At 46.5% G+C, this 24,617-nt stretch overlaps 1 protein-coding gene, 1 long non-coding RNA gene and 2 other non-coding genes across 10 annotated transcripts in view; 1 reads left to right on the top strand and 3 right to left on the bottom strand.

Moving 5' to 3' along the window:
- LRRC75A (leucine rich repeat containing 75A) overlaps positions 1–11,820 on the top strand; it is a 59,126-nt gene extending 47,306 nt beyond the window's left edge. The window contains exon 4 of the mRNA XM_041482767.1: positions 9,834–11,820. Coding sequence (XP_041338701.1) covers positions 9,834–10,419 — 586 coding nt within the window. The 3' untranslated portion in view covers positions 10,420–11,820. The remainder of the gene's footprint in view (positions 1–9,833) is intronic.
- Positions 11,821–11,937: 117 nt separating this feature from the next.
- Positions 11,938–23,509, bottom strand: LOC121361770. 7 transcript variants are annotated; one of them, XR_005956382.1, is made up of 9 exons: positions 23,161–23,482; positions 22,529–22,552; positions 22,035–22,103; positions 21,785–21,892; positions 21,306–21,398; positions 18,738–18,801; positions 16,184–16,291; positions 14,414–14,541; positions 11,938–12,051 (listed from the first exon to the last, which is right to left on the bottom strand). It is a non-coding gene; the product is annotated as an uncharacterized LOC121361770 (long non-coding RNA). The 7 variants fall into 7 exon arrangements; XR_005956385.1 differs by having other exon boundaries at positions 14,414–16,291; positions 18,738–18,841; XR_005956381.1 differs by having other exon boundaries at positions 14,414–16,291.
- Positions 21,470–21,542, bottom strand: LOC121361863. The gene has a single exon (XR_005956407.1). It is a non-coding gene; the product is annotated as a small nucleolar RNA SNORD65 (small nucleolar RNA).
- On the bottom strand, positions 22,218–22,291 carry LOC121361867. The gene has a single exon (XR_005956411.1). It is a non-coding gene; the product is annotated as a small nucleolar RNA SNORD49 (small nucleolar RNA).
- Positions 23,510–24,617: the final 1,108 nt, after the last annotated feature.

Raw genomic sequence — 24,617 nt, 5'->3', positions numbered from 1 at the left:
GGGAAGGTTTTTTGTGGTTTTCCTGCTTGTCCAGCAGAATTTGCCGTGCCTGGGGATGGGGGAGCCGGGCAGTGTTTGGCTGCTCAGAGCACAGGATCACATCCCTGCTCTGCTCCGCCAGCCAGCCCCACCTCTGCTCCCTGCTCTCTTTGCGTCTTTGGGGGCAGCTGGAGGCTGAAATCCCCCCGTCAGCAGGGAAACAACCTGCCAAAAGCAATGGAGTGCTGGGGGAAGAGGGAGTTTCCTTTGGGCAGCTCAAGCTGTTCTCGTTGCCTGGATTTTTCCCTTTGTTTGGCTTTGCAGGAATGGCTGCAGCTGCTTTCTGCCGCCCCTGGGCTCAGGGAAGGGGATTTAAAATGAAATAACTGCACCAAAAACTGTGCCCAGCAGGAAAAGCAACCCACAGGGTGCCAGAAATTCAATTTCAACCTCTGCTGCAGGGACAAAGGAGAAGGGTGCTGAGAAATCCTCTCATTGGAACAGAAGATGAAAAAGGCACCCAAAAATTCCCTTTTTCTTTTGAAGCCAGTGGGTCAGGTTGTACCTTGTTATTCCTCACTGGAGGGCAGCTGAGGGGACAATGGTGGCTCTGTTCTTCTGGGCTGAGGGGACCCAGTGTTTGGTGTTAATGTGAAGCATTAACATGTGAAGATGCACCCCAAGGTTGGAATTCCCAACACCAGAGCTCCTTATCCTGAATCCCAGGGACCCCATCCCAGCCCCTGGGAGCAGCATGGGCCCCTGCAGAGAGGCAGGGTGGCCACAGGAACAGAGTTTGCTTGGCCAGCTGAACACCTGGGTGTTGAAAATCAGGTGGAACAAAGCTTTTTTGGCTCAATAGATGTACAAATTCTGATTAAAAACTGGCCAAACGTCAGGTGAGAGGTTCTTGGCTGCCTTACTGTGTCCATCTCCTCTTCCTTTGGCTGCTGCAGCTCCTCCAGCACAAATCCCTGGATGTTCCTCAGGATGTTCTCTGCTCTGGGGGCCTTCCTGACCTCCTGGATGTGGTTGGAGGCCACCAGCCCCACACGGGACATCCCAGACCCATCCCTTGGGTCCCTGTCCCCCCAAACCAGCTGTGCCCAGGGTCAGCAGCTGGAGTTTCCCCTTTGATCCATCCCTGAGCGTGGCAGGAGCCGTGTTGGGCTTCACTTTGGGCCCCAGAGCTGTTGGGATTTTGGTGGGAAGGGCAGGATTTGGCTGGGAATAGGGTCCTGCCAAGGATTTTGGGGGGGAAAAGGGAAAAATAGGGGGTGATGGCAGCTCCTGGCTCTGGAAAAAATCCCTTCCCAAGGAGGGAGGGGGACAAGCAGGACCCTGGGAGCCGGGCTGGCGGCTGCCTCTCGTGCTCTGGCTCTCATCAGAGCAAGACAGGACCTCAGCCTGCCTAAACTCTTCCAAATGTGATCTGTGCTCCAATAAAATAAACATTTTAGGGAAAGCCAAGCCCCAGGCACACATTTTGGCAGCTGATCACTCCCTAATTGCAGGAAGAGCAGTTGGGAGAGAGTTTTTTTGGGGTTTTTTTTTGTTTGTTTCTGATGAGAAAACTGTGCTGGAGGATCAGAGTTGAAATTTCTCTCCCCACATCTCCCCACCCCCAAAAATCCTGGGGTTTTCCCCTTTGTATGAATGGAATTCAACTTATTTCAAGGAACAGGAAACACAAAGAGCCTCTGCTAAGTGTGAACCTCAAACCCTCAGCGAGGGCCTGGATACAGGGGCTTCTCCACAATTTTTTCCTGGTTTGTTTTTTTTTTTGTTGTTGTTGTTGTTGTTTGACAACACCCCCGACAGATTTGAGGGCTGGGAGAGGATTTTGGTGAATTGGAGCCGTTGCCTCTCAAGCCTGGCTGTTCTGGGTGTTTCCTCCATCCCAAAACTCCTCAGGCTCTGGAATGGGATGGAGATAATTAACACCAGCCCTAATTTCCATCGATGTGGCAAAACTCAGTTTGTGGTGAGGGGACAGAGCAGGAGCAGCCACACTCTCCCCTCACTTTTGGGGTCACATCCAGCCTGTTAACGGGGTCTTTCCTTCCAAAAATCAAACAAAGCACCAACAAAACCAAAGGGAGAGGCTGGAATTACGGATTTTAGGGCAATCTCCATCCTGCTTTTCCAGAAAAGTGCTGGAGTCCTGGCCAGCACTGCTGTTCTCCATCACATCCCTCTCCCTTTTCTTTTTCCTCCTCTTCTTTCACTTTTTTTACCCATGTTGGCAGCCAGTTGGTTTTTTTATGAGCAAATTTTTAGGAATTTCTTTTTATGGGGCCTCTTCCCTTTGGACACTGAGGGCTGCAAATGGATTTAAAGGTTCTTTTCCTAACCAGCCCTGCTTCCTCTCTCCCTAGTGGGGAGTTGCTCATGTGAATCCAACATGATTTGGGTGCTTTTGTATCTACCCAATCATAAAAATCTCTTTCCAAGAGCCTTTCCAGCCTTTTTTTTCCCCTCCTGTGCTAGAATCTGAAGAAAATGCTGTTTGTTTTATGGCAAACTCTCAAATATTTATTGTAACACAAATCCTTATTTTGGGCCACTTCTTCCAGGGAGTCATTTCCAGAAGCCAGGAGCCCAACATGTTTTCCTTTGAATTGCTGATTGTTTTTCTCTGGGCATTTGTGCAAATTGCCTCTCCTGCAAAATCCAGGTTCTATCAGCTGCAGCTCCTTATTCCACTGGAGTAGAGTTTGCTGGGAAAATCCCAACAATTTCTGTATAAAAACAGAGGTTTGGGAGCAAATTATATCGTTGGGAGGGTGATATAAATACATTTTATTTTGGGGAGGATGGGATAGGAAAATGGAGCTCTCCAACAGCAGATTTACTTTTTTGGTTTTTTTTTCCCCACTAAATTAAATAGAGTTCTAATTATAGCAAAGCATTTTGATTGCTCCCAAGTGCTTATTTTTAGCATTTTGTTTAGCAGGAAATGAAAACAAATTGAGGGGGGGAAATGATGGTTCTGAAACAGAGCAAGGACCTTCCCTTCCCTCCCCATCCCAAGGCAGGCTCCTGGAGCAGGAGCTGCATGCAAATGAGCTGCTAATTGCTCCTGCTCCTCAATTTCAGTTAGTCCAGAGCAAAATTTTTATTTATTTATTTTGAAATGCTACCATGACTTTGGATGTTCTCAGCCACAGCAGTGCCCTGTCCACTTGGGACCTCCCACAAAGTCTTTGATCTCAGGGATATCCCATGGCTGGAGGTTAATTTGAGCTCCTTTTATCCCCTAAGAATTCAGTCTTTCAGCCTCAGGAGGTGTCCTGCATTAAGAGGGGTGAAAAAAGAGCATTTCATTCTCATTTCTGTTTTATTCATACTCATTATGTGGATATATTTTATCTATATATAAAATATCAAGTAATAGGATATTCAGGATATTCAATATACAGGATATTCAATATACAATAAGTTATTATCTAAGTCACATTCCCTCTTTAAGCTAAATAATTGTATTTATTTGTCTTGATTCCTCCTCTGAGGGTGGGGATTCTCAACCCTTTACTCAAAATTATCACTGAATTTGCAGCATTTGTATTCCTTCCTTTCCCAAATCTCTACTCCAGTGTTTGACTGCCACCATTTGGAGCAGGGATTTTGAAAAAGACTTTAATACTGATCCTTGCTACCACCATTATTTCAGGACAAATCTTTTATCTCAGAATTTTACCTTTTTTTGTTGTGTTGGATTTTTTTGAGTGACTCATTACATCCAATAATGTTTCACTGACATTTTTATAAATAGTTTTCTCACCAGGTGTCTCTACAAATTTCTTGCTGTAATTCCTCAGTCTCTGGGGCTGCCTCTTCATTTTCCCTGAGCTGTTCCTTTGCAAGGAATTGGGCTGAACATCCCAGTTTTCCTTCAGAACACGACACAAGTCACGATTTGTGCAGTGCTTGAGAGCAGTGCCATGAATTTAAACCAGGAGGAAACCCCTTTCTTTTCATTCCCTTTGATCTAAACATCAATATTCCTGTTTATGACAACATTTTCTGATCTGCTTCCATGGCAGAGAGCTTTTAGCTCAGCGTGAGCATGGATAAATCAGCATCCTGCCAGTGTGTGAGCTTAGTGAAGGGCTCTATTCCCAATCCTGGTGTTATATTGGGTAAAACCCCAGCTAGGGGGGGAAAAAAAAATCAGTGTTTTCCCTATGGAACAGCCTTGTAAAATGTGAGGATGAAACCAAGTGGGTGTAACTGATCCCCCACTAAAGCTCAGAGGGATTTGCTTAATGGTTAAGATTTTCCTCCTGAGATTTGGGGCCAACTTTTCTGGCAGGGCTGGGAGCTTTTCCAGCTGTTTGTTAACATAAATATCCCCCTTATTTCCATGTTCTGGCTCAGAATAGCCACGGGACTGGTTGGATGAAATCCTGTTTGGGGTTTGTTTGCTTGGTTCCCCAGGGACAGGAGGGCAAAGCCTCCCCCAGGACCAGCCCAGGGCTGCTCTGACCCGGGGGTTCAGGAGATCTTTGTGCTCATCAGCAGGGTGAAAAGGCAGCTTGTACAAGAGAATCAATCTGTTCCACTGGGTGTCAGCTAAATCCCTCTCAGGGGGAAAGGACAAAACCCCAGGGAGAAATCCCCTTTTCCTGCCTGGCAGAAATCCTATACATGCTCTGAGGGAAAGAACAAATGTGCAGCAATACTGAAAACAGCTGAAAATAGGAAAAAGAAAAGAGCTGTCCTGAAGCTGTCCCCATTCCCCCTTTGTTATCTCCTTAACTTTGCTTATTTAAAGCCACACCAGATATCCCACAGGAAAAAATGGATAAAACCAGGATCAAGCCCTGGATGTGTTTTAGCCATGCTGTTAAATGGTTGTCACTGATTCACAGGGGTACTCTGTGCTTTATTTGGGAGTGAGATGCTGCTTTGGTGCTCAAAGACTGCAAGACAAGAGGAATTTGGGGTTTTTTTCCTGGGTAAAACTTGTTACTGAGGCATCACCTTGATCTCACACCGGGCTGCTCCCAAAAAATGATGTGGCTGTAGATGTCCAAGAGAAGCAGCTGCCAACACCAAGTTACAGCTCTGGATTTGGAGTAGCTCTGGATTTAACTGGCACACAACTCATGGGCATGGATTTTTGGGGTAAAGCTCCCATTTTTCCCCTTCTTTGGAATCTTTGGACAGTCATCCCTCATGGGCAGCTTGGAAAAAACACTCCCAGAGGATCCAGAGCAGCAGCATCACAGAATTCTCCACAGCTTCACATTCCTTGGCCAGCTTAGGAGACACCTGAGACCACCAAGCTGACACAGCAGTCACAGGGCTCCTTCCACCTCCTCAGGTACCCAGGATAATTCATTAACAAAACATCCTCAGCACCTGGTTTGCCAGCAGGGCTTTGCTGGAGATAAATTGACCTGTGAAACTCCAGCCTAGCTCATGCTCATAAATCTCTGAGATTGTGAGAATGTATTTTTCTGAGGGTTTCTTGTAGGGTTATCTCCTCTGTGGTGAGGCTGAGGAGAGAACAGGTCTCACACACTGGCAATGGGGTCAAACCACCCTGGAGGTGTCTGTTCTGCCTTTGCTAAGGGGTCTCAGTTTCCCACCTGTGCAGCTGAGAGGACAAAAAAACCTGTCCTCCTGCTCAAAGAGCTTCCTAGTGGGAAATGTCACACAGCAATTCCTGCCTGTCTAATCAAGGGCATCCTCACCCTTTTGCAACCAGCAGGAAAGGCTCTGAAAAGCCAGGATAACCTCTTTATTCCAGGAGTGGTAGAAATGAACTTTGCACTTCTGAAGGATGGGGTTTGAGTGTGGGCTCCTCATGAAACAGCCTTGGAATGTCTCAGTGACCCCCAGCAGCTCAGACACCCTAGAGAAGAGCTGCTGGACGTCCTCTGTGGGACAATACCCTTTTCCTGACCCACAGATGGGGCAACTGAGAGGTGTTTTAAAAACTCTTATTCCATTTTCAGTCTCATGTGAAGGGTGAGACAATACAAGTGTTATAATTCATGCCATCACAATCAGAAGCCAACTATTTTTTAGTTACAATACATTATAAGTGTTTCTTATATCAGCTTTTTGCCACACCATGCCTTAAATCCAATCATCTAAAACTCCCCCTCGTGGGTGCCACTACAATGCATCTTTCACAATTTTATTTCTCTAAGTATCCAGTCTTATTTGCAAGGCCATCTTTTGAAACTTGTTTCTACTTGTATTTCTCTCTCAACAGTATCTGTCCTATTCCATGGCATTTCTAAGTCAGCATTTCTTACCTCAAGGTTTGCACACAGATGCACACAGTGTGAGCCTTCTGCCAGGCCCTGAGAACTCCCTACAAATCCATTTCCCACAGTCCCATCAATCCCAGCTGAAATCCTCCACAAAACCTCTCCAAAACTCCTTGTTGGACAATACCTTTTCCTGCCCCAGAGATGGGGCAACTGAGAGGCATTTTGAAAACTTTTATTCCATTTTTATTTTCATGAGAAGGATGAGACAATACAGATGTTATAAGTCATGCTATCACATTAGAAGCCAACTATTTCCTAATTATAAAATTATAAATTATAATACATTATATAACTTTCTACAAATCCACTTCCCACAACTCCTGTCCTTGCCTGTGGGTTCTCTGTATTTATTTTCTACCTCTGTCAAGGTCTGGGTTGAGGGCATTTGAGGTGGTATTTCATGTTCAGACTCAGGTGTTTATTATTTCCTACCAGTGAAGCAGCCTCACAGCCATGAGTTCTGCAGCCTTTCATTAGAAGGCACAGACAGAATGGCTAACAGTCTTTAGTTACAAGGTCTTTTAAGACTAAACTATCCAGTTAAGAACTGACACCTAGATTATTTTCCCTTTTAACCCAATAACTGATCCCTGGAAGCCTGCAGTGTGGACTGTTGTGTCCAATTACAAAACTCATGAAGAAGAAGGAAGAAGAAGGTAAAGAAGAACAACCTGCCTCCACCCTAAAACCTCCATCTTGCTTCATATTTATTTCTATATTCTAAAACCCCAAACTCTTAAGTTTTCCACCCTGTGATGCTACACACTTCTAACCAACTCCACACCCGTAATCCCAGTGCTATCAATTTTGGAAGCCTTCTCCACAGCCTCAGGTCACTCGCAGTGTTCTCTGTGCCTTTCAGCACAGAAAATTGAAAACTCTCAGCATCCAATGTAGGAGTGACGGGGGTAGGATGGTCAGAGGGCTGAAAAATCACCAACACCAAAATGGTTTGAAGAATGGATGTGACCCAGGGTGAGGGGACAGCTCTGAGCTGGGAACTTGGGGTTTATTGCCAAGGGCTGGGTGCAGGGGCCCTGCTGGGAGCTGCCAGCCACAGCTCAGAGCAGGCCCCAAAGAGGGAGAGAGGGGAAGAGAGTGGTAGAGGAAGAAGACAAGATGTGGTAAAGAGGATGAGAGAGACCATGAAAGAGTAAAAGAGACCAAAGTTCCCATTACAATATAACAAATCTTCTGTGTTGAATATTCTAATTCTCACTAACCAATCTAATACAAGATACAAATCCTGTAGCATTTACATACAGCCTATAAGAATCATTACATTACCATACTGTGTTTTATTTTAAACCCTAAAAACTACTCTTTGGGCCCCTTCTGCCAAGCTAGTAGGGTCTGCTCTGACCCTTGGGCCTGTCTGCAAGCAGAGGGGATTGTTCCATCAAAAGGGGATTACCTTCAGCCAGCCATGCCATTGTTTTCCAGTTGTTCAGTAACTAAGGTATCTCAAAGCTTGCTTTCATTTCAATCTCACTTATGGTTTCAATATTCAATATTCCTGGCAAAATCTTTTGCCAGGCAATCATATTTATGAGGCTTTCCTGTTTCATCTGCCCCAACATCCAGCCTTCCAACACTTGCCCTCTCAGCAACTTGCCCCCAAACAGAGCCACCCCCCATTAACCCCATCCTCACCTCCCCCCACAGCTTGAAGGCCGTGCTGATGGGGAAGCCCCAAGACAACACCGTGGACTTGTCAGGCATCCCCCTGACCCTGAAGGACCTGGAGAGGGTCACGTCCTACCTGGAGCACAGCTCGGAGCACATCGACACGGTGGAGCTGTGCTTCACCGAGCTGACGGACGAGATGCTGCTGCAGCTGCTGCCCGCGCTCTGCGGCCTGCCCCGCCTCACCACGCTGGCCCTCAACGGCAACCGCCTCACCAAGGCCATCCTCAGGGACCTCACCGAGACCCTCAAGGACCCCAAGAAGTTCCCCAGCGTCACCTGGATCGATCTGGGTAACAACGTGGATATTTTCTCGCTGCCCCAAAATACCTTTTCCTGCCCCAGAGATGGGGCAACTGAGAGGCATTTTGAAAACTTTTATTCCATTTTTAGTTTCATGAGAAGGATGAGACAATACAGATGTTATAAGTCATGCTATCACACTAGAAGCCAACTATTTCCTAATTATAAAATTATAAATTATAATACATTATATAACTTTCTACAAATCCACTTCCCACAACTCCTGTCCTTGCCTGTGGGTTCTCTGTATTTATTTTCTAGCTCTGTCAAGGTCTGGGTTGAGGGCATTTGAGGTGGTATTTCATGTTGGGACTCAGGTGTTTATTATTTCCTATCAGTGAAGCAGCCTCACAGCCATGAGTTCTGCAGCCTTTCATTAGAAGGCACAGACAGAATGGCTAACAATCTTTTGTTACAAGGTCTTTTAAGACTAAACTATCCAGTTAAGAACTGACACCTAGATTATTTTCCCTTTTAACCCAATAACTGATCCCTGGAAGCCTGCAGTGTGGACTGTTGTGTCCAATTACAAAACTCATGAAGAAGAAGGAAGAAGAAGGTAAAGAAGAACAACCTTCCTCCACCCTAAAACCTCCATCTTGCTTCATATTTATTTCTATATTCTAAAACCTCAAACTCTTAAGTTTTCCACCCTGTGATGCTACACACTTCTAACCAACTCCACACCCGTAATCCCAGTGCTATCAATTTTGGAAGCCTTCTCCACAGCCTCAGGTCACTCGCAGTGTTCTCTGTGCCTTTCAGCACAGAAAATTGAAAACTCTCAGCATCCAGTGTAGGAGTGACGGGGGTAGGATGGTCAGAGGGCTGAAAAATCACCAACACCAAAATGGTTTGAAGAATGGATGTGACCCAGGGTGAGGGGACAGCTCTGAGCTGGGAACTTGGGGTTTATTGCCAAGGGCTGGGTGCAGGGGCCCTGCTGGGAGCTGCCAGCCACAGCTCAGAGCAGGCCCCAAAGAGGGAGAGAGGGGAAGAGAGTGGTAGAGGAAGAAGACAAGATGTGGTAAAGAGGATGAGAGAGACCATGAAAGAGTAAAAGAGACCAAAGTTCCCATTACAGTACAACAGATCTTCTGTGCTGAATATTCTAATTCTCACTAACCAATCTAATACAAGATACAAATCCTGTAGCATTTACATACAGCCTATAAGAATCATTACATTACCATACTGTGTTTTATTTTAAACCCTAAAAACTGCTCTTTGGACCCCTTCTGCCAAGCTTGTAGGGTCTGCTCTGACTCTTGGGCCTGTCTGCAAGCAGAGGGGATTGTTCCATCAAAAGGGGATTACCTTCAGCCAGCCATGCCATTGTTTTCCAGTTGTTCAGTAACTAAGGTATCTCAAAGTTTGCTTTCATTTCAATTTCACTTATGGTTTCCGGTTTCAATATTCAATATTCCTGGCAAAATCTTTTGCCAGGCAATCATATTTATAAGGCTTTCCTGTTTCATCTTCCCCTACATCCAGCCTTCCAACACTTGCCCTCTCAGCAACTTGCCCCCAAACAGAGCCACCCCCCATTAACCCCATCCTCACCTCCCCCCACAGCTTGAAGGCCGTGCTGATGGGGAAGCCCCAAGACAACACCGTGGACTTGTCAGGCATCCCCCTGACCCTGAAGGACCTGGAGAGGGTCACGTCCTACCTGGAGCACAGCTCGGAGCACATCGACACGGTGGAGCTGTGCTTCACCGAGCTGACGGACGAGATGCTGCTGCAGCTGCTGCCCGCGCTCTGCGGCCTGCCCCGCCTCACCACGCTGGCCCTCAACGGCAACCGCCTCACCAAGGCCATCCTCAGGGACCTCACCGAGACCCTCAAGGACCCCAAGAAGTTCCCCAGCGTCACCTGGATCGATCTGGGTAACAACGTGGATATTTTCTCGCTGCCCCAACCCTTCCTGGTCAGCCTGAAGAGGCGCTGCCCCAAGCAGGGGAATTTGCCGACCATCCTGGAGTTTGGGGAGGGGCAGCTCAGTGATTTGGAGGGGCAGGAGGGGCTGGGGGACAGCCAGGAGGAGCTGAGGGCTGGGCCAGGCCGGGCTGGCAGCACGGACTGGGAGCAGATGGACAGAACAGCCGAGGCTGGGGAGCTGCCTGGCCCAGAGCAAGGTGCTGCCACACCACAGACATGATGTCAGCCCTTGGGGGGCACCTTGAGCAAGGATGACTTAAAACCTCAGAGCTGGGGGGGTCTGTTCCCACTCCTGGGTGCTCCAGGAGTCCCAGCTGCTGCCTTCCCCCTGTGCCACGAACGTCAGTGATTTTCTTCTTGAAGAACACATAAAAGTGATCACGTAGAGTGTTTGTATTTTCTAACAGCTGGCCAGGTGTTTTGAAGCATTAGTGGTGTGCTGTGCTTTTGGCTCTCTCAGAAATGCATCTCCAAGGGGCTGCAAAACCTCAGAAGGGCAAGAAAAGGGAGCAGGCTGTGCAGGGAAGGGCTCCCTTTCCTCAGTGCTGGGTCTCAGCTGCTCCCCACGTGGGATGGACAGACAGCAGCCACCCCAAAGGGACCTGCCTGGGATAAACCTTCAATCCTTCCCACTCCTGACTTCAGGAATCACTGGTGAGAGGCATGGCTGCTGAGACACAACAAAAACCTCACACAATAACCAGAGCTCAAAAATCTGCTCACACACCAAGCAGGGGTGTTCCTCTCAGTACTGTGAGCCCAGCCCAGAGGGAGAGCTTTGTTTTCCTGGGGCAGGGATAAATCCCAGCCTGCAGCGTGCCTGGACACCACCCTCACCTCCAGCCTTACCAAAACCAGGCTGGCACCTGTGCCTGCCCAGGATTTGTCCAGTAAAACCCAGTTTGCCACCAGCTGTAAGAACTGAGCTTTTGATGGGAGCATCTGATCCATTCTGGGAGGGACACACAAATCCTGGAGTCAGGGCTCAGGAGCATCACTGACAAAAGAGACCACGGTACTGAAGGGTTAAAAAGGTCAAACAAGCGTGGGGTTCATCCCCTCTGTCACTGCCACACAGCCTGCTGGGATTTAAAGCCCCAGAAAACCTTGGGCTCCCTTGGCCATGGCTGTTGCCCTCTGGACCAGAAGTGCTTTGTTCCTGAAAGTTTCCAGTTTTTTCTAAGCCAGGGCTTTGGGTTTATTTTCAGTGGGAAATGGATCAGCCCAGAGCAGCAGTGCTGCAATGTGCACTTTGGCTTTTTGGAACCAGAATTTCATCAGATCCCAAATCTGGGGGAGGGCAGGAAAGTGGGGAAAGCTTCCTCTCCTTCGTGTTCCACGGAGCAGAGCTGACTCCCTTTGCAGAGGGAGCCTCTTTGCCCCAAGCCCTTCTCTGAGCAGCTCCCAGCAGTGACTCCAGCTTGGCTTTTTTTGGGTGCAGACTTTTGGTCCCATTGGCTCTGTCCATTTTTCCAGAGGGGCTTCAGGCTGCCAGTGGTTGCTTGTCCTCCATTTGCAAGAAGGTAACTTAGAAAAAACTCTGCTACTTTTAATACATTTGGCAACAGTCAGTATGATTTGCATGTATCCAAGCCTTTTTTCCTTATTGGTTTTTTTTTTTTTTTTTTTTAATTCTAACTCTTTCCAACAGGCATGAAAAAAAAAAACCAACAACTTTCCAGTGAATATGGAATATTTCTGTTTGAAATAAAGGAGCTATCCATAAACAAAATAAATGATAATGTTTAATAAAGACCCAGTGTTGAATTTTCCCTCTGTCCAGGTTGAATGCCCAGGAAAAAGCAGAGGACAAGGCAGTGCTGAGAGCTGCTGCTCTGGCTTCTTCAGGAGGCTGAGAAATAAAGAGCTCAGTTTATGGGCTGGATTTATCAGGGTGGGCATAAGGTGGACACAGAAGCATCATAAAAGAATCTTTTAAATTTTAAATAGTACCAAAATAAAATAATGTGGGAGAAAGGAAGGCTGAGAGTGGGGTAGTGCTCCACAGGGTGTTTATTATCTCCTGAAGGATAAAAGGCTGTTTATGGCAGCAGGGGCTCTGTCCCAGCAACAAACCGTGGGGGCCAAGGAGTTGGGGGAACATAGGGGGATTTAATTCAGAACAACATTTCTCTTTGCAGAAAAAAAGAAAAACTGCAGCAATTCCTTCTTTCTACCCAGGAACCTCAGTGCTGGGCTCTGCTCCTCATGCACAGCTCAAGCCCCTCTGCCTGTTTAAATTATTTCAATCACAAGCTCCTGGCTGCAAGGTTTTTATTCCCTGCTAAGTATTTGCACAGGACCTGGGGCCTGAGGAGCTGCCTGGACCCCCCAGTTCACAAATTCACAAACCAGAGGCACTCTGCATTTAGAGCAAGCTCTCTTTATTCCTGCTTTGCTCCATTCCCTCACAGACAAAATCCACCCAGGAGCTTTGCATTTAGAGCAAGCTCTGCATCCTTTATTCCTGCTTTGCTCCATTCCCTCACAGACAAAATCCACCCAGGAGCTGCTCCTGCCACATTTCCCTTCCAGCTCAGCTTCCACCTGCTGGGAAACACATCAGCCATGGAGAAATAATTTCAGTATCTCCAAAGGGAGATCCCACAGCCTTTGCCCTGTGCAGGTGTTGCAGTGCTTGAGCCACCTCTGCTCCACTGGCACTGACAATATCCCAGTGCCCAGTGAGGATTTAGCCCTTCTGAGACAGAGAAAGAGCTGGAAAGGGATTTTTGTCAATATATCCGTGCATGCTGGAGGATGCACCAAATTACTTCCTTGGAAAAAGGGGGAAAAAAGCAGAGCTGTTGTAGAGAGTTGGTTATAAAAGCTTTGGCTCATCAGTGCCTCCCTCACAGTGTGGATTAGCTCAATTATCCACTTAGTGCACTTCAGGATAATGATGATCCTGTGGGCTCAGCACAGAGTGGGGTTTGCTTGGGTTTTTTTTGGTCTTTTTTTTTTTTTTTTTTTTTTTTTTTTTTTTAAAAAAAGGAAGGGGGGGTTTTAATTATCCACTTAGTGCACTTCAGGATAATGATGATCCTGTGGGCTCAGCACAGAGAGGGGTTTGCTTGGGTTTTTTTTTGTTTTTTTTTTTTTTTTTAAAGAAAGCAGAGTGAGAGCTTCCCTTCCCAGCTCATCAACATCAAAACAAGCTCAGGGCTCACTCCACATATAATCAATGTTCCCTGGGCTACTCTGGGCTGCTGCTTTGGGTCAGAAGCTTTTAACTGGCCTTACATGAAGGATTCAAGCACTGGAAATCGCTGCTGTTAGAATATTAAAACAGAATGAGGTAATTTCTTGTCCAGGAGAGGAGGAAAGGGCCACCATAAAATAAATAAAGCATAAAAAGCCTCAGCCTGGCTTGGTTGGTTCTGTACCCAGCAGCACCACAGCTCTGCCTGGGCATCAAGCAAAGCAGTCTGGGGAGGAGATTTATGGACTCAGCAACAAAAATGTAATTGGAAATCATTCTGTGCAGATTGAGGAGCCCACAGCGAGGGGAATGGAAACAGCAGGCAGGGAATGGGGTGAGAGAGGGGTGAGAGGGCCATGAAAGGGCTGGTGCCACGCTCTGGAGAGCTCCTGCCAGCTGGGTGAGCTGGGGAGGGTTTGCACCAGGGCTGGCTGTGTTTTGAAGGTGGCTATTTATTTAAAATGAGAGTTCCTTTGCCAGAGGATGGTTGGGAGCAGGAAAGAGGCTGGGAAAAGTCACCCCTGAGCAGGGAGTGTGTGGGAGAGCAGAGGGAGACACAAAAATGCTGCTGGGGATGTCCAGAAGCACAAAATACTTAGTCCAAAAGCATTGCTGCTGCTCAGGGGCAGAAGTCAGCAGATGTCAACCCAAAATTGCCCGAACACCAACCTTTGCCAGAGGAAGAGCCAAAAAGTGACCTAAAGGATCAAGGGGACACCACGGGAGGCAGCAGTGGCTGAGGCTGCCCCAGGCAGTGCTACCAGCTGGGTTATCCCACTAGAACTGCCTTTGGAGAGGGGCAAAACCCCTGCAGGGCTCCCCTGTGTCCATCACCCCTGTTCCAGCAGCAGCAGGAGGTTGTGAGCTCATGCTCAGGACCACTCATGTCCTGGAAGCACAAAGGCTCCCCTGCTCCATTGGCTGGGATCTGCCATTGCCAAGGAAACTAATTGACCTTATTAGCAGAATTCACATATCAAAGCTTAGGGGAAAAGGGGTAAAGACAACTGACCTAAACTCTGCAGTGAAATGTTCCTTGGTGAGCAACAGATGAAGTCTCCTCCAGACCTCTCTGGTACAAGGATGTCATCCTTGATCCCACTCTTCCTCCACTCCAAGGGCAGTGGGATTTTTCTGTGCCTGGGGATGATTTCCACCAGCAGGCTGTGAGAGGAGAGGAGCTTTCCAGCTCTATGAAATGTCTGTAACAGGAAATTCTGAAGGACAGAGCCATCCCTCACAGAGCTCTGACTGCCTCCAGCCAGGCTCCAGCCTCAATTCCTAGGGAGGGCCCAGCTCCAGGCACATTAATATTAATATTAATTAATTGTCATGAATAAATGGATGGATATCTCCAGGCTGGACAGGACTTGGAACAACCTGGATTAGTGGGAGGTGTTCCTGTCCACAGCAGAATGTTGGAATGAAATGGGCTTTAATTCCCCTCCAACCCAAACCATCCTGGGATCTGATTCTATAAAATGTTAGCACAGGGTTTGTTCTCAAGGAGGAGCACAAGAGCTTTGCTCACTGCAGGAATCCTGGATCCCAAGCTGGCACTGCAGGAAAGGTATTTGGGAATAAAGTGTCATTTCTGAAGTGCCAGCTCCATCAGCCCATGGCCCAGTTACCCCTGAAGGATGGGGAACTGGAGGTGCTTTGTTTGCATTCCCTTCTGGCAGTTCTGGGCGTGCATTTATTTATCCCCCTATTTTTTATCCCTTTTTATCCCCCCTCTGTAAATACACAGAGACACAGCTGGTTTTACCTCCAGCTCAGCTGATGGTTTTACATAAAACTGAAGACCTGATTTAATAGAGTCAGAAAAGATGCAACCTGTTCACCACAGCCTTTAATTATGTGAGCAGTTTGCTGAGTTTTCTTGGCTCCTAATAGCTTATTGATCCTGTGGCTTCTGGGCCATCTTTTTTCTTTGCTGTTTTATTAACTCAGTCTGAGGAGAAAATAAACCTGTGGGCTGGTTTGCATCCAGCAGGTTGGGATGAGCAATCCCAGCCTTCAGTGAGTGCACGTGGCAGCTCTCAGGGAGCTGTTATTGGAAGGACAAATAGACTGGAGGTTTACAAAAGAGGAGAGAAATATTAATATTTAATTCACTGGAGGTTTGGCCTGGGCATTATCACTGGATTTTCAAGGTGTGTGATGTAAAACCACTTTATTCCTGGCTCTCCCTGTCAGCTCTGTCCTTCTCCAGGGAAAGCAGGGTTCCTCTGGCTCTGGGCAAGGCTTTGGGGAGGTGCTTTGTGGTCAGGATTTTGCAAGCAGCACTCACAACCATCCTAAACAATAACCTACATAATTAAAACCTCAAAGCATCTTACTACAGGCCCAAATTCCTGGAATAGACATCCAGAGAGTCAGGGATGGATGGAACACTGTGGGATATTGGGCTGCAACAGATGTGGAAACCCAGCTGCATCACCCAGGAATGAGCTTCCCTTGGGCAGCTGCTCCTTGTCTGGCAACTCACTCAGGTAAGAGCTGCAATTCCAGCTCTTCCAGAAATGAAAACCAAGGCACTAAAGAATCAATCACACTCTGGTAGCTGCTGCCCCAGGGCTCTGGCTCCTGAGCCCACAGGATTCCACTGCTGGGGAGTTCTGCATGTAGAGGAACAGGCAGAAAATCCCAGAGGTGGACAGGCTTCAAACACACAGAATAAAAGGCCTCTGCTTGGGGCTGTGTGCATTTACACATCACTTTCCAAGAGAAGAACTTCACCATTCCTTTTTTGTTGTTGTTTCATCTTCACTGTACCCACCTGCTTGTTAAATGATCAATTCCAAGGCTCAGGATTTTCCCAAGTTGTGCTTTCCTGCAGGCTCAGAGCTCCCCTCCACCACAGGCACAGAAACAGCAGAGCTGGGGGCTGAAATGCAAATATTGTCCTTTTTTCTGTGCCAGCCCCCAAAATGGGCTGAATTTCCAGGGCATGGGCAGCCACCAGCCCAGAGCTGTCCCCTCACCCTGGTGTCACATCCATTCTTCAAACCATTTTGGTGTTGATGATTTTTCAGCCCTGCTCTCCTCCCTGAAACCCTTCTTTTGCCTCAGCTTCAGCCTCTCACCTGTTGCCAGGTGACACCACGTTGTTGCTGTCATCTCCAAAGACCTTTCTGAAGCATAAAAGCAGCACCTTTGAAATCCCTGCCCTTGATGCAGCTCCTGTTTTGCATTTCCAAACAGCCTGGCCCTGACACTGAAGCTTTATTTCACCTCCTGCAAGCACAGAGCATTTTCCTCCAAACACAGCAGCAAACAGGCTGGTGGGGAGGTGCCTGGGTAGATTAAATTAATTACATTCAAAGTGCAGCTACCTTGGTGCAGGGGCTTCCCATCACTGTGCATTTCACAGCTCCCACCTTTGAAACAATTCCATCATCTTCCCAGCAGGATCCCCTGGATTTCACTCAGCACAAAGGGTTTATTATTTACTGCCATGGATGAAAGGAATAGCATACCTGATTTGACACAGTTCAGGAAAATTGCTTTATCCAGTGGCTGAGCAGACCCTGTGCCTGCTCCCAGCAGGGCTCCCAGCCCCAGCTCCTGTCTGCACCAAGGGGCTGTGGAGCACTGCAGACTGCTGCAGGATTATCAGATGGAGGCACAGATGTAAAACATTTCTATTGGACATTTCAGCTGCTGCTGCTGCTGTGAGGGGCATTAAACAGCTCACAGATCACCTCAGCACCAGCACTGCTCTCGCTGTCTGATCAGGGCTGATAACCAAATTACCATTGGTGCCACTATTATCTTGACTCAGGTGTTTATTAATAAAGTTTCAGCTATCCAGGAAAATTTATTATGTTTTATTATGGCTGATAACCTCAGGCTTAGCTGGAAGTTTGTCTTTAATGTGCTGTTAAACCTCAAGCCTACTCCACTGTTCCGTGACAACAGCACCCAACAAACCCAAAGCCAACACTAACAAACCTTTAGGTGCAGTTTGCAAGTGCACAAAATACACAAAAAACCAAGAAAGTCAAACCTAGAGAAACTATCCAACAGGATCTGAGAAAGCATGAGCAAGAAAGCAATCAAAAAATCTGGGAAATAAATCAAAATTATAAAGAAAACCAAGGAGAGCCCAGCAGAAAGCCATAGGCAGCTTCAGAAACATCAATCATTATTTGTTTAGAGTTCGTGTTGCAGCTGGGCTGTGCAATGATTTTACCTCAAACCATTACAACAAAAAAAAAAACTGCTATGGAAAAAAATCCAGGTATTGACTTGCAAAAACTAACAGGAGTCTAACAAACAAAAGTCTTAATTATTGGAGATTAAACTTTTAACATCTCTATTTGATTAAAACAGCAGGGATTTGAAATCAGCCTCCACTGAGTGATTTTCTCATTTGCATTTTGTTCAGGTTTCAGTTCCACACAGGTGCTGGGCTGGGGGTGTTTATTGACCCAAATCCACCTGGAGCAGGCACAGCCTGGCAGCTCCTGAGCTGCATGGGAGGGAAGGGCAATGGAGAGCAAATCATCCTTTATCAAATAAAAATAAGTTTTAACTCTTTGGCTCCTCATCACACTCAGAGCAGGAACACTTCGGGGTGGGACCATGAACTGCAAGTTTGCACAGCATCAAAAGCGCATCAAATGAGCCTTTGCTGGTCCAACACTGAGACACATTAATTAACAGCTAATTAAAGAGTGACATTATCACTGTGTGTGGGATTCTCTACATAGTAATGAAAGTTGCAAATCTTATTAGAAACAGGGAAGGAACCAGCATTAAAACTGAGTTGCCCCAAAGAAGCATCTCCAAGGCTGCAAAAATCTCTTTTATTTCAAACGCTCTGAGCTTGGTCACTGCCCCACCTTGTGGGCTCAAGTGTCAGGAGGTAAAGCAGGACAGATGTTAGTGTGAATTAGAGCACAGCAGCAGAAAATGCTCAGTGTTCTTTAAATAAGCTCTCCTTGCATGGCCTAAGTCAAATCCCACCTGCTCAACCCCCACCACGTTCAGCAGTTCTAGGATCAGTTCATAACAGTTGGGCTGAAACTGATTTCAAGTGTAAAATTAAGGCACTAAATGACATGAAGTGACAAAGAAGGGGAATGTTTGTCCTGGCAGAGCATTAAATGATGCATTAACCTTGTCCTTCTTCACAGGAACATGTGAAATGTGCTCCAGCTCTGGCAGCACAAGGTCAGAGGGGTGCCAGGAACACCCTGAGCCTGAGAAAGGCCAAAGTCCCCTGGTTATTTTGAGTTTTTGCTCTGAGCAGCTCAAGAGTTGCTGCCTGGGATATCTCAGAAATTGTAACAAAGCATTTGCCTTCCTTTAGCTGGGAGAAAACAAACCTGTGACACTTTTCTTGCAGCTCACCAGTGCTGGAAAACAGCAGCTCCTTTGTGCCTCACTTCTCTGAAATGAAGGAGAATTGGAAAATTAACAGCTCTTCCTCCTGCTCGGAGGGGAAAAGGAGTGAAGTGTCAATATTTAGGATTTCTTGCACTCTGAAAAGCTCAGACACACAGGATATCCCTTCCTCACTTCTAATTAAGTAGCTACAGCCCAAACTGCCTCAGCTGGAACAGCAGCCACCAAGCCAAGAGAGCTCCTCTTTACATTGCCATTAATAGCTGGCATGTATTAATTACAGTAATTTATGGCTTTGCATGAGTGATTATGCTCATGCTGCTGCAGATATGAGTGCTTTACAATACTAATCAAGAAAGGAGGATGATAACCAGCATTTATGTGAAATGTGAAGCTTGTGATTTACAGTGAGGCAGCTCTGCCCCTGTGGATCCCTCTCCTCCCCCTCCTCAATTCCAGCCCCTCTCCAGCAGCTCCACAGCAGATTTTGGGGATAATCTCCATGTTTTCTCTCAAACACTGATTTGAGACGTGGCACTGCCATCTCTCTTATTGCTAAAGGCTGGCACTAAGCCATTCTTTGCTTTGCTGCATATTTTCATTCTTTCTGCTTTAATCTTTTCATCTATTTTAGATTTATCCAGGGTTGTTGGCTGCTGTTGAGCGCCAAAGGGATTCCTGCCAACTGTTCTTTCTAAACCTTTAGAAAACCCAAAATAATTGTGTTTTAAAACCAGATTTTTGTCTGCTGTTTATTCCCCAACACTAAGTTTTAAGTGCTCCAAATGTAATCAAAACAGAATGGTTTTATTTCTCTTCCCCTCAAGCACCATGAAATTATCTGTGCTCCCCTGGAAGATCACAGTAAAATGTTGAGGGCATTTGTTATGTTTGAAAGGCACCATTTTCTAACAGAAATAACACTTTTCCATTCATTAATCTCAGAAAAAAACCCAGTCTGCTGGAGGATCCCTGCTGAGGAACTTTGGTTTTGATTAGAACAATAAACAAGTGATGCTAAAATGAAACTCATGAATATTTATCTCCAACAGATACCACCAACTGCACCCTCAAAAAACCCAGGTAAATTCAGTATTTAAGTTTTCCCAGATAAACTTTGCTCTGTTTTAATGAGAGAATCCCAACACTAGAAAGCAAGAATTCTAAAACAAGTTGCAGCAAACCTTCCTTGAGCACATTAAACAGCTCATTAAACAATTTGCTGATTATTTCTGTTTGCTGAGGGCATGTGGCTGCTTTTACCTCCATGGTCTGCAGATTCACATTTAAAAAAAGGTGGATTCTTGTGCTTTTTAAGAGCTTTAAACCCATTTCTATTCCCAGTGCATGTTATAAGAAATGTCAACATGTTGTAATACACAAGCTCTTAAAATGAGGCAAAAGTAAGCTTTGCTTCATTAAACACTGGGAACAATTTAACTTTATATTTTAATTAAGCAGTGGAGTAACCTGTTCTTCATAGTGTTCAAATCCTTTCAGATAAAGAGCAACTAATTCCAAACATGTTTTACCTACTCCATTGCCCAGGCTCAATGTTTTTATTAAGGCCTGGATGTACTACAGTAACAATTATAGGAAAAAAAAATATTAATTTACCTGCATGTTGTAGAACCAGGAGCTTTCTCTGAAAAACACTGAGCCTGTTTTTCTAAACACTAAATTTAAGAGAAATTCCTGAAATTCAACATTTTATGCAATTTGTACCTCAGGTAGCAGTCACCTGTGCTTTTGGAAGGACAGGGACACTGCCCTGGGATGCCACATGAGCAGCACCAGCTCTCAGCACCTTTCAGTCAGAAAATGAAAATTAAAAGCAATTCAGATCTTCACCTGCACTCCACAGGGAAGGCAAAGCCAATCCAAAGCTCTCCCACTTGGAGCTGTGCAGTGAAACACTGTGATCCCCCCTTGGCAGTGACCACAGGCTCGTGAGGAATTAGTTTAATTATTAATTAAATTTTACAGAAAGCAAAAAGCCCTTGCAAAAAGCACACCCTAAAATCTTCACTGCTGACACCAGGTGGGCAGAAGGCTCAGCACCATCAGTTTGGATGTTTGCAGCACTCAAGTGTTATAACCTGACAGTTCTACTGACATAATTAAGCTAATTGGGAGTTTTGGCCTCAAACACTGGGTTTCCACTCTTTTAAGCATCTTCAAGTTGCCAAGATTCCCCCTAACCCTTGAACTTTTGCCTCTGCAGCAGACTTTAAATTCAATTTTGAGATCAAAATGACAAATAGCAAGCCTGCAAACAAGCTACAGATACAGCTGCATTTGCTGCTCTGTTAGTGCTGAAGGGCTGATCTCTGCAGTAATTAACTCTTGGTGTCTTGTTTAAACTCTAATTACCACATTAACCCCACTGGCATGATCTGCAGTGAGCACTCTGCAGTCTGGGTACATCTTCTTCATCTCACAGCAAATCACGGGAGTGCCCAGGTTCCTTAATGCATGAAGCGACCAAACACAGTGGGGATTTTAAAAATTATTTTAATGTTCATGTAATAAACCACTTTAACTGTTACCACTTTGGAACAGGCAGAAAATGTGTCTACACAAAATCCTCAAGGTGTTTTGTTGGAGTCCTTCTGCCTCAGAGACGTTTGCAGCAGCACCACCTGGAACACAGGAGCAGGGTCAGGTAACCAGCCTCAATCATCATTAGTGGATTTGTTAATGAGTCAGATATCATCAGAAGACCTTTTGCTCACCACCATCAATCTGCCGGTAATTCCAGCAAGTTTGGGTTAGTTTCATCACATGATATCACAGAAATTGACACTTGTGGCAGGCACACACTTTATCTCTGTCTACAGTGCAGAAACAGCTGTTCTCACACACTTACTGCCTGTATTTCAGTCCAAGTTTGTTGGTTTGTTTTTTTTTTTTTTGCCTAGGGGTTTAGAGCAGAAACTCTGCTCTAAATGTATAATTAAGTCTCTCTTTGAGACTGCAGCCATAAGCCACCACATTCAGCTAGGAACACAATAAATATTCAGCTCACCCAGCAGATTCTCCTGCTGTCTCAGTGCCCTCCACAGGACTTGAGCTGTCCCATCAGTGGGGGGACATCAACCACCAGCACATGGCAGCACAGACCTGCAGGCTCGACCTAAACACATCAGAAAACAAAGATCAGGCTTAAAACTCTAAGGAACACAGACTCAAGCTCCTTCTACACTATAAACCTCGTGCTGAATTTACATTTCACGCGGCACAGAGCACTGTGCAGTGCACTCAAACCCATCACTGACCTTCACATCAGGGCCAGCTCCCCAGCTGCTCCCAGCCCTGTGGTGTCACACCAGGTGGAAAGGCCAGCTCTGCAGAGAAGTGGGACACAGGGACAGGAAGGTGAGATGAGTTCAAGGACAGCAAGCTGCCTGCTGGCCTCCAGAGGATGAATTTGGAGGTTTGAGCTGCTGTGTGTAGCTGCATTTCAGACCAGAACCAGGGTATCGTCAGTTCTCGCATCTGACGGCACTTCCTATTCAGGGTTATCATCATCAACAGCTGTTAATTAACTCCTCTAATTCATCACTCAAAACACTAGCTTTCACCTCATACAATCTCCCCTCTGCATATGAAGCATGAACTCTTAACTCTTATGTGAGTACATAAAACCAGTTTTATTTAGTTTTTATTTAACTTAAAGTGTTATTTTTACAGATTATCTTTGACTTGTAAAGGCCTGGAACCCCCTTTAACAACTGCACACCTTAATGTAAAAAGAAAAAATTTCACTTACTCTTTAGTTCAAGACATCTTTCTGCTGTGGGAGTAAAAGCAAGAGAAGTGTTACTAGATTTAACAGTATAAAGCAGGTTTATTCAGGGAAAAACAAGAACAAAACCTCATGACCAACTTCTTTGTGCTCCCACCCGTGTTTGCGTTGATATGAATCACTGAAATATTTATATCAGACAGCTATTAGTACTCAGCAATCCTCTCTAAATAACTGGAAATTTAGGAAATTCATAAATTTAGAATTTTTTTAAGCTTAGGAAAAAAAAGTTTAAATTTTTCTTGCAATCAGGAAATTCAAACTATGTAAACTTAAAGTAATATAAGAATGCAGCTCACAAGGTTGCATTTACCAACAGGGCACTTTCCAAACCGAAATGGCAAACACTCCAGTGCTATGGATGCTTTAAACTGCACAGAAAGGGTCTAGCACATGGAAAAATTTTTAAAAAGTGCTTTAATTGCTGATTTCCATGGCCGCAGCGCCACAAAAATCCACGGACAGCGCTGGATGCCGAGCACTCCCCGGAGCAGATACCTGCACGGCCCTCACGGAGCCGCGGGCAGGGCAGGGCCGTGCCAGCAGCGATGCCCCACACACAAACCCCCGGCCCGGCCGAGCTCCTCCCGACTTACCGGGGAGGGGTTCCCGCGGTGCCGGCGGGGTCCCGGCGCTGCCGGCGGGGTCGCGGTGCCGGTGCCGCCTCCATGGCGCCCTGAGGGACAAGAGCCGTGAGCCGCCACGCGCCGCGAGGCCGCGCCCCCCCCGCCCCTGCAATGGTGCGGCCCGGCCCGCGCGGCCCAAGCAGGCCCGGCGGCCGCTACCACTGCCGAGCTGGGGGAGCGAGCGCTTCAGCTCACTCAGCGGTACGGCCACTTCGCTCGGCAAGCCGGGCCTGCGCCTCCTTGCTGCTCGCCCTGCAGGCCCCGAACCCGGCCCTGATCCCAGCCCGGCCCGTTCTCACCTTACCGCTTCCAAGGGCACAAAACGAAAAGGCGCGAGTCCTCTCGGCGGCCGCTTATAAAGCCTTGGGCCGTACCACCCCGCGGCGGGGGTGGGCTGTGCCACTGCTCCACAGGCGGGGGGCGCCGAGGCTTCCATTTCCTGCCGTGTGGGCCATGAGGGACCGGGGCGGGCGGAGCCGCGGGGATCGCTCAAAAACCCCAAAAAACCCCAAAACCCCCCAGGTTTAGGAACCACCTCAGGGCAGGGACCGGTGACAGCCTCGGGCAGGGACCCTCGCGTGGCCCCCGGCCGGGCACAGCCCCAGGGAGCGCCGGCCCTGCCCTTTCCAGGAACACTGGAGAGGTCGAGTGATTTCAGGCCACTTTTATTTAGAACAGAACAGCTGTCTTTAAATAAAAGTTCCATTCTTTTCTCATTGTGTCATCTTGAACTGAAAATAGGGGTGTTTTGGTGTCCTTTCCTCTCTGTTAAAGTGCATCAGCCATCGTTGTAAGAAGAAACACAAAGCCACCTTTTCTTTAAAATTTCACCCTCAACACCACGTGTTCAGTCAGCCTGAAGAACTATTTATCAAAAATCCATTTTCCAAACAGCAAAAACTTCCTACAAAAAGGACTAGTGTGGTGTTATAACAAATCACCTAAAATTCAGATCCTCCAGCAAGAGCCAAAGCCAACATTCTCCTTTTTTGCCTTTTTCAACACAAACACATTTTAGTGAAATACACAGGTCCTGTCTCCCTATCAAACATCAATTCCTGCATCAAATTCTTGAAAGTGATGATAGCTGGGAGGTGAGTGAAAAATCACATTAGCTAAGGATTGAACAGCTGAACACAAAGAGAAGGGAACTTGGAACAAAATTCTCTTTGCAATCTCTTGATCAAATGGATGGAAGTTAAAACATTGAGGAAAAAGCATTGACTTAAAATTTAGAGTTCATTTTTAATTAACAAATCCCAGCACTTCTGGCTCGGGTAACTAAGGAAGCCCAAAACTGGAAAGAATTCCTGATACCAGCACTCTCCAAGGCTTCTCTGGACATTGTAAAAAAGCAAAACCAGGCACACTCAATTACAAAACCCTCTCTAAACAATAAACCTCATTTTTTCTTGCACCTAAGCTCC

Source organism: Pyrgilauda ruficollis, unplaced genomic scaffold (assembly GCF_017590135.1).
Source record: "Pyrgilauda ruficollis isolate IOZ18807 unplaced genomic scaffold, ASM1759013v1 scaffold59, whole genome shotgun sequence".
In the NCBI taxonomy this organism is placed as follows: domain Eukaryota; kingdom Metazoa; phylum Chordata; class Aves; order Passeriformes; family Passeridae; genus Pyrgilauda; species Pyrgilauda ruficollis.
Note: the sequence above shows the minus strand (reverse complement) of the source record. Positions and strands in the feature narration are given on the sequence as shown.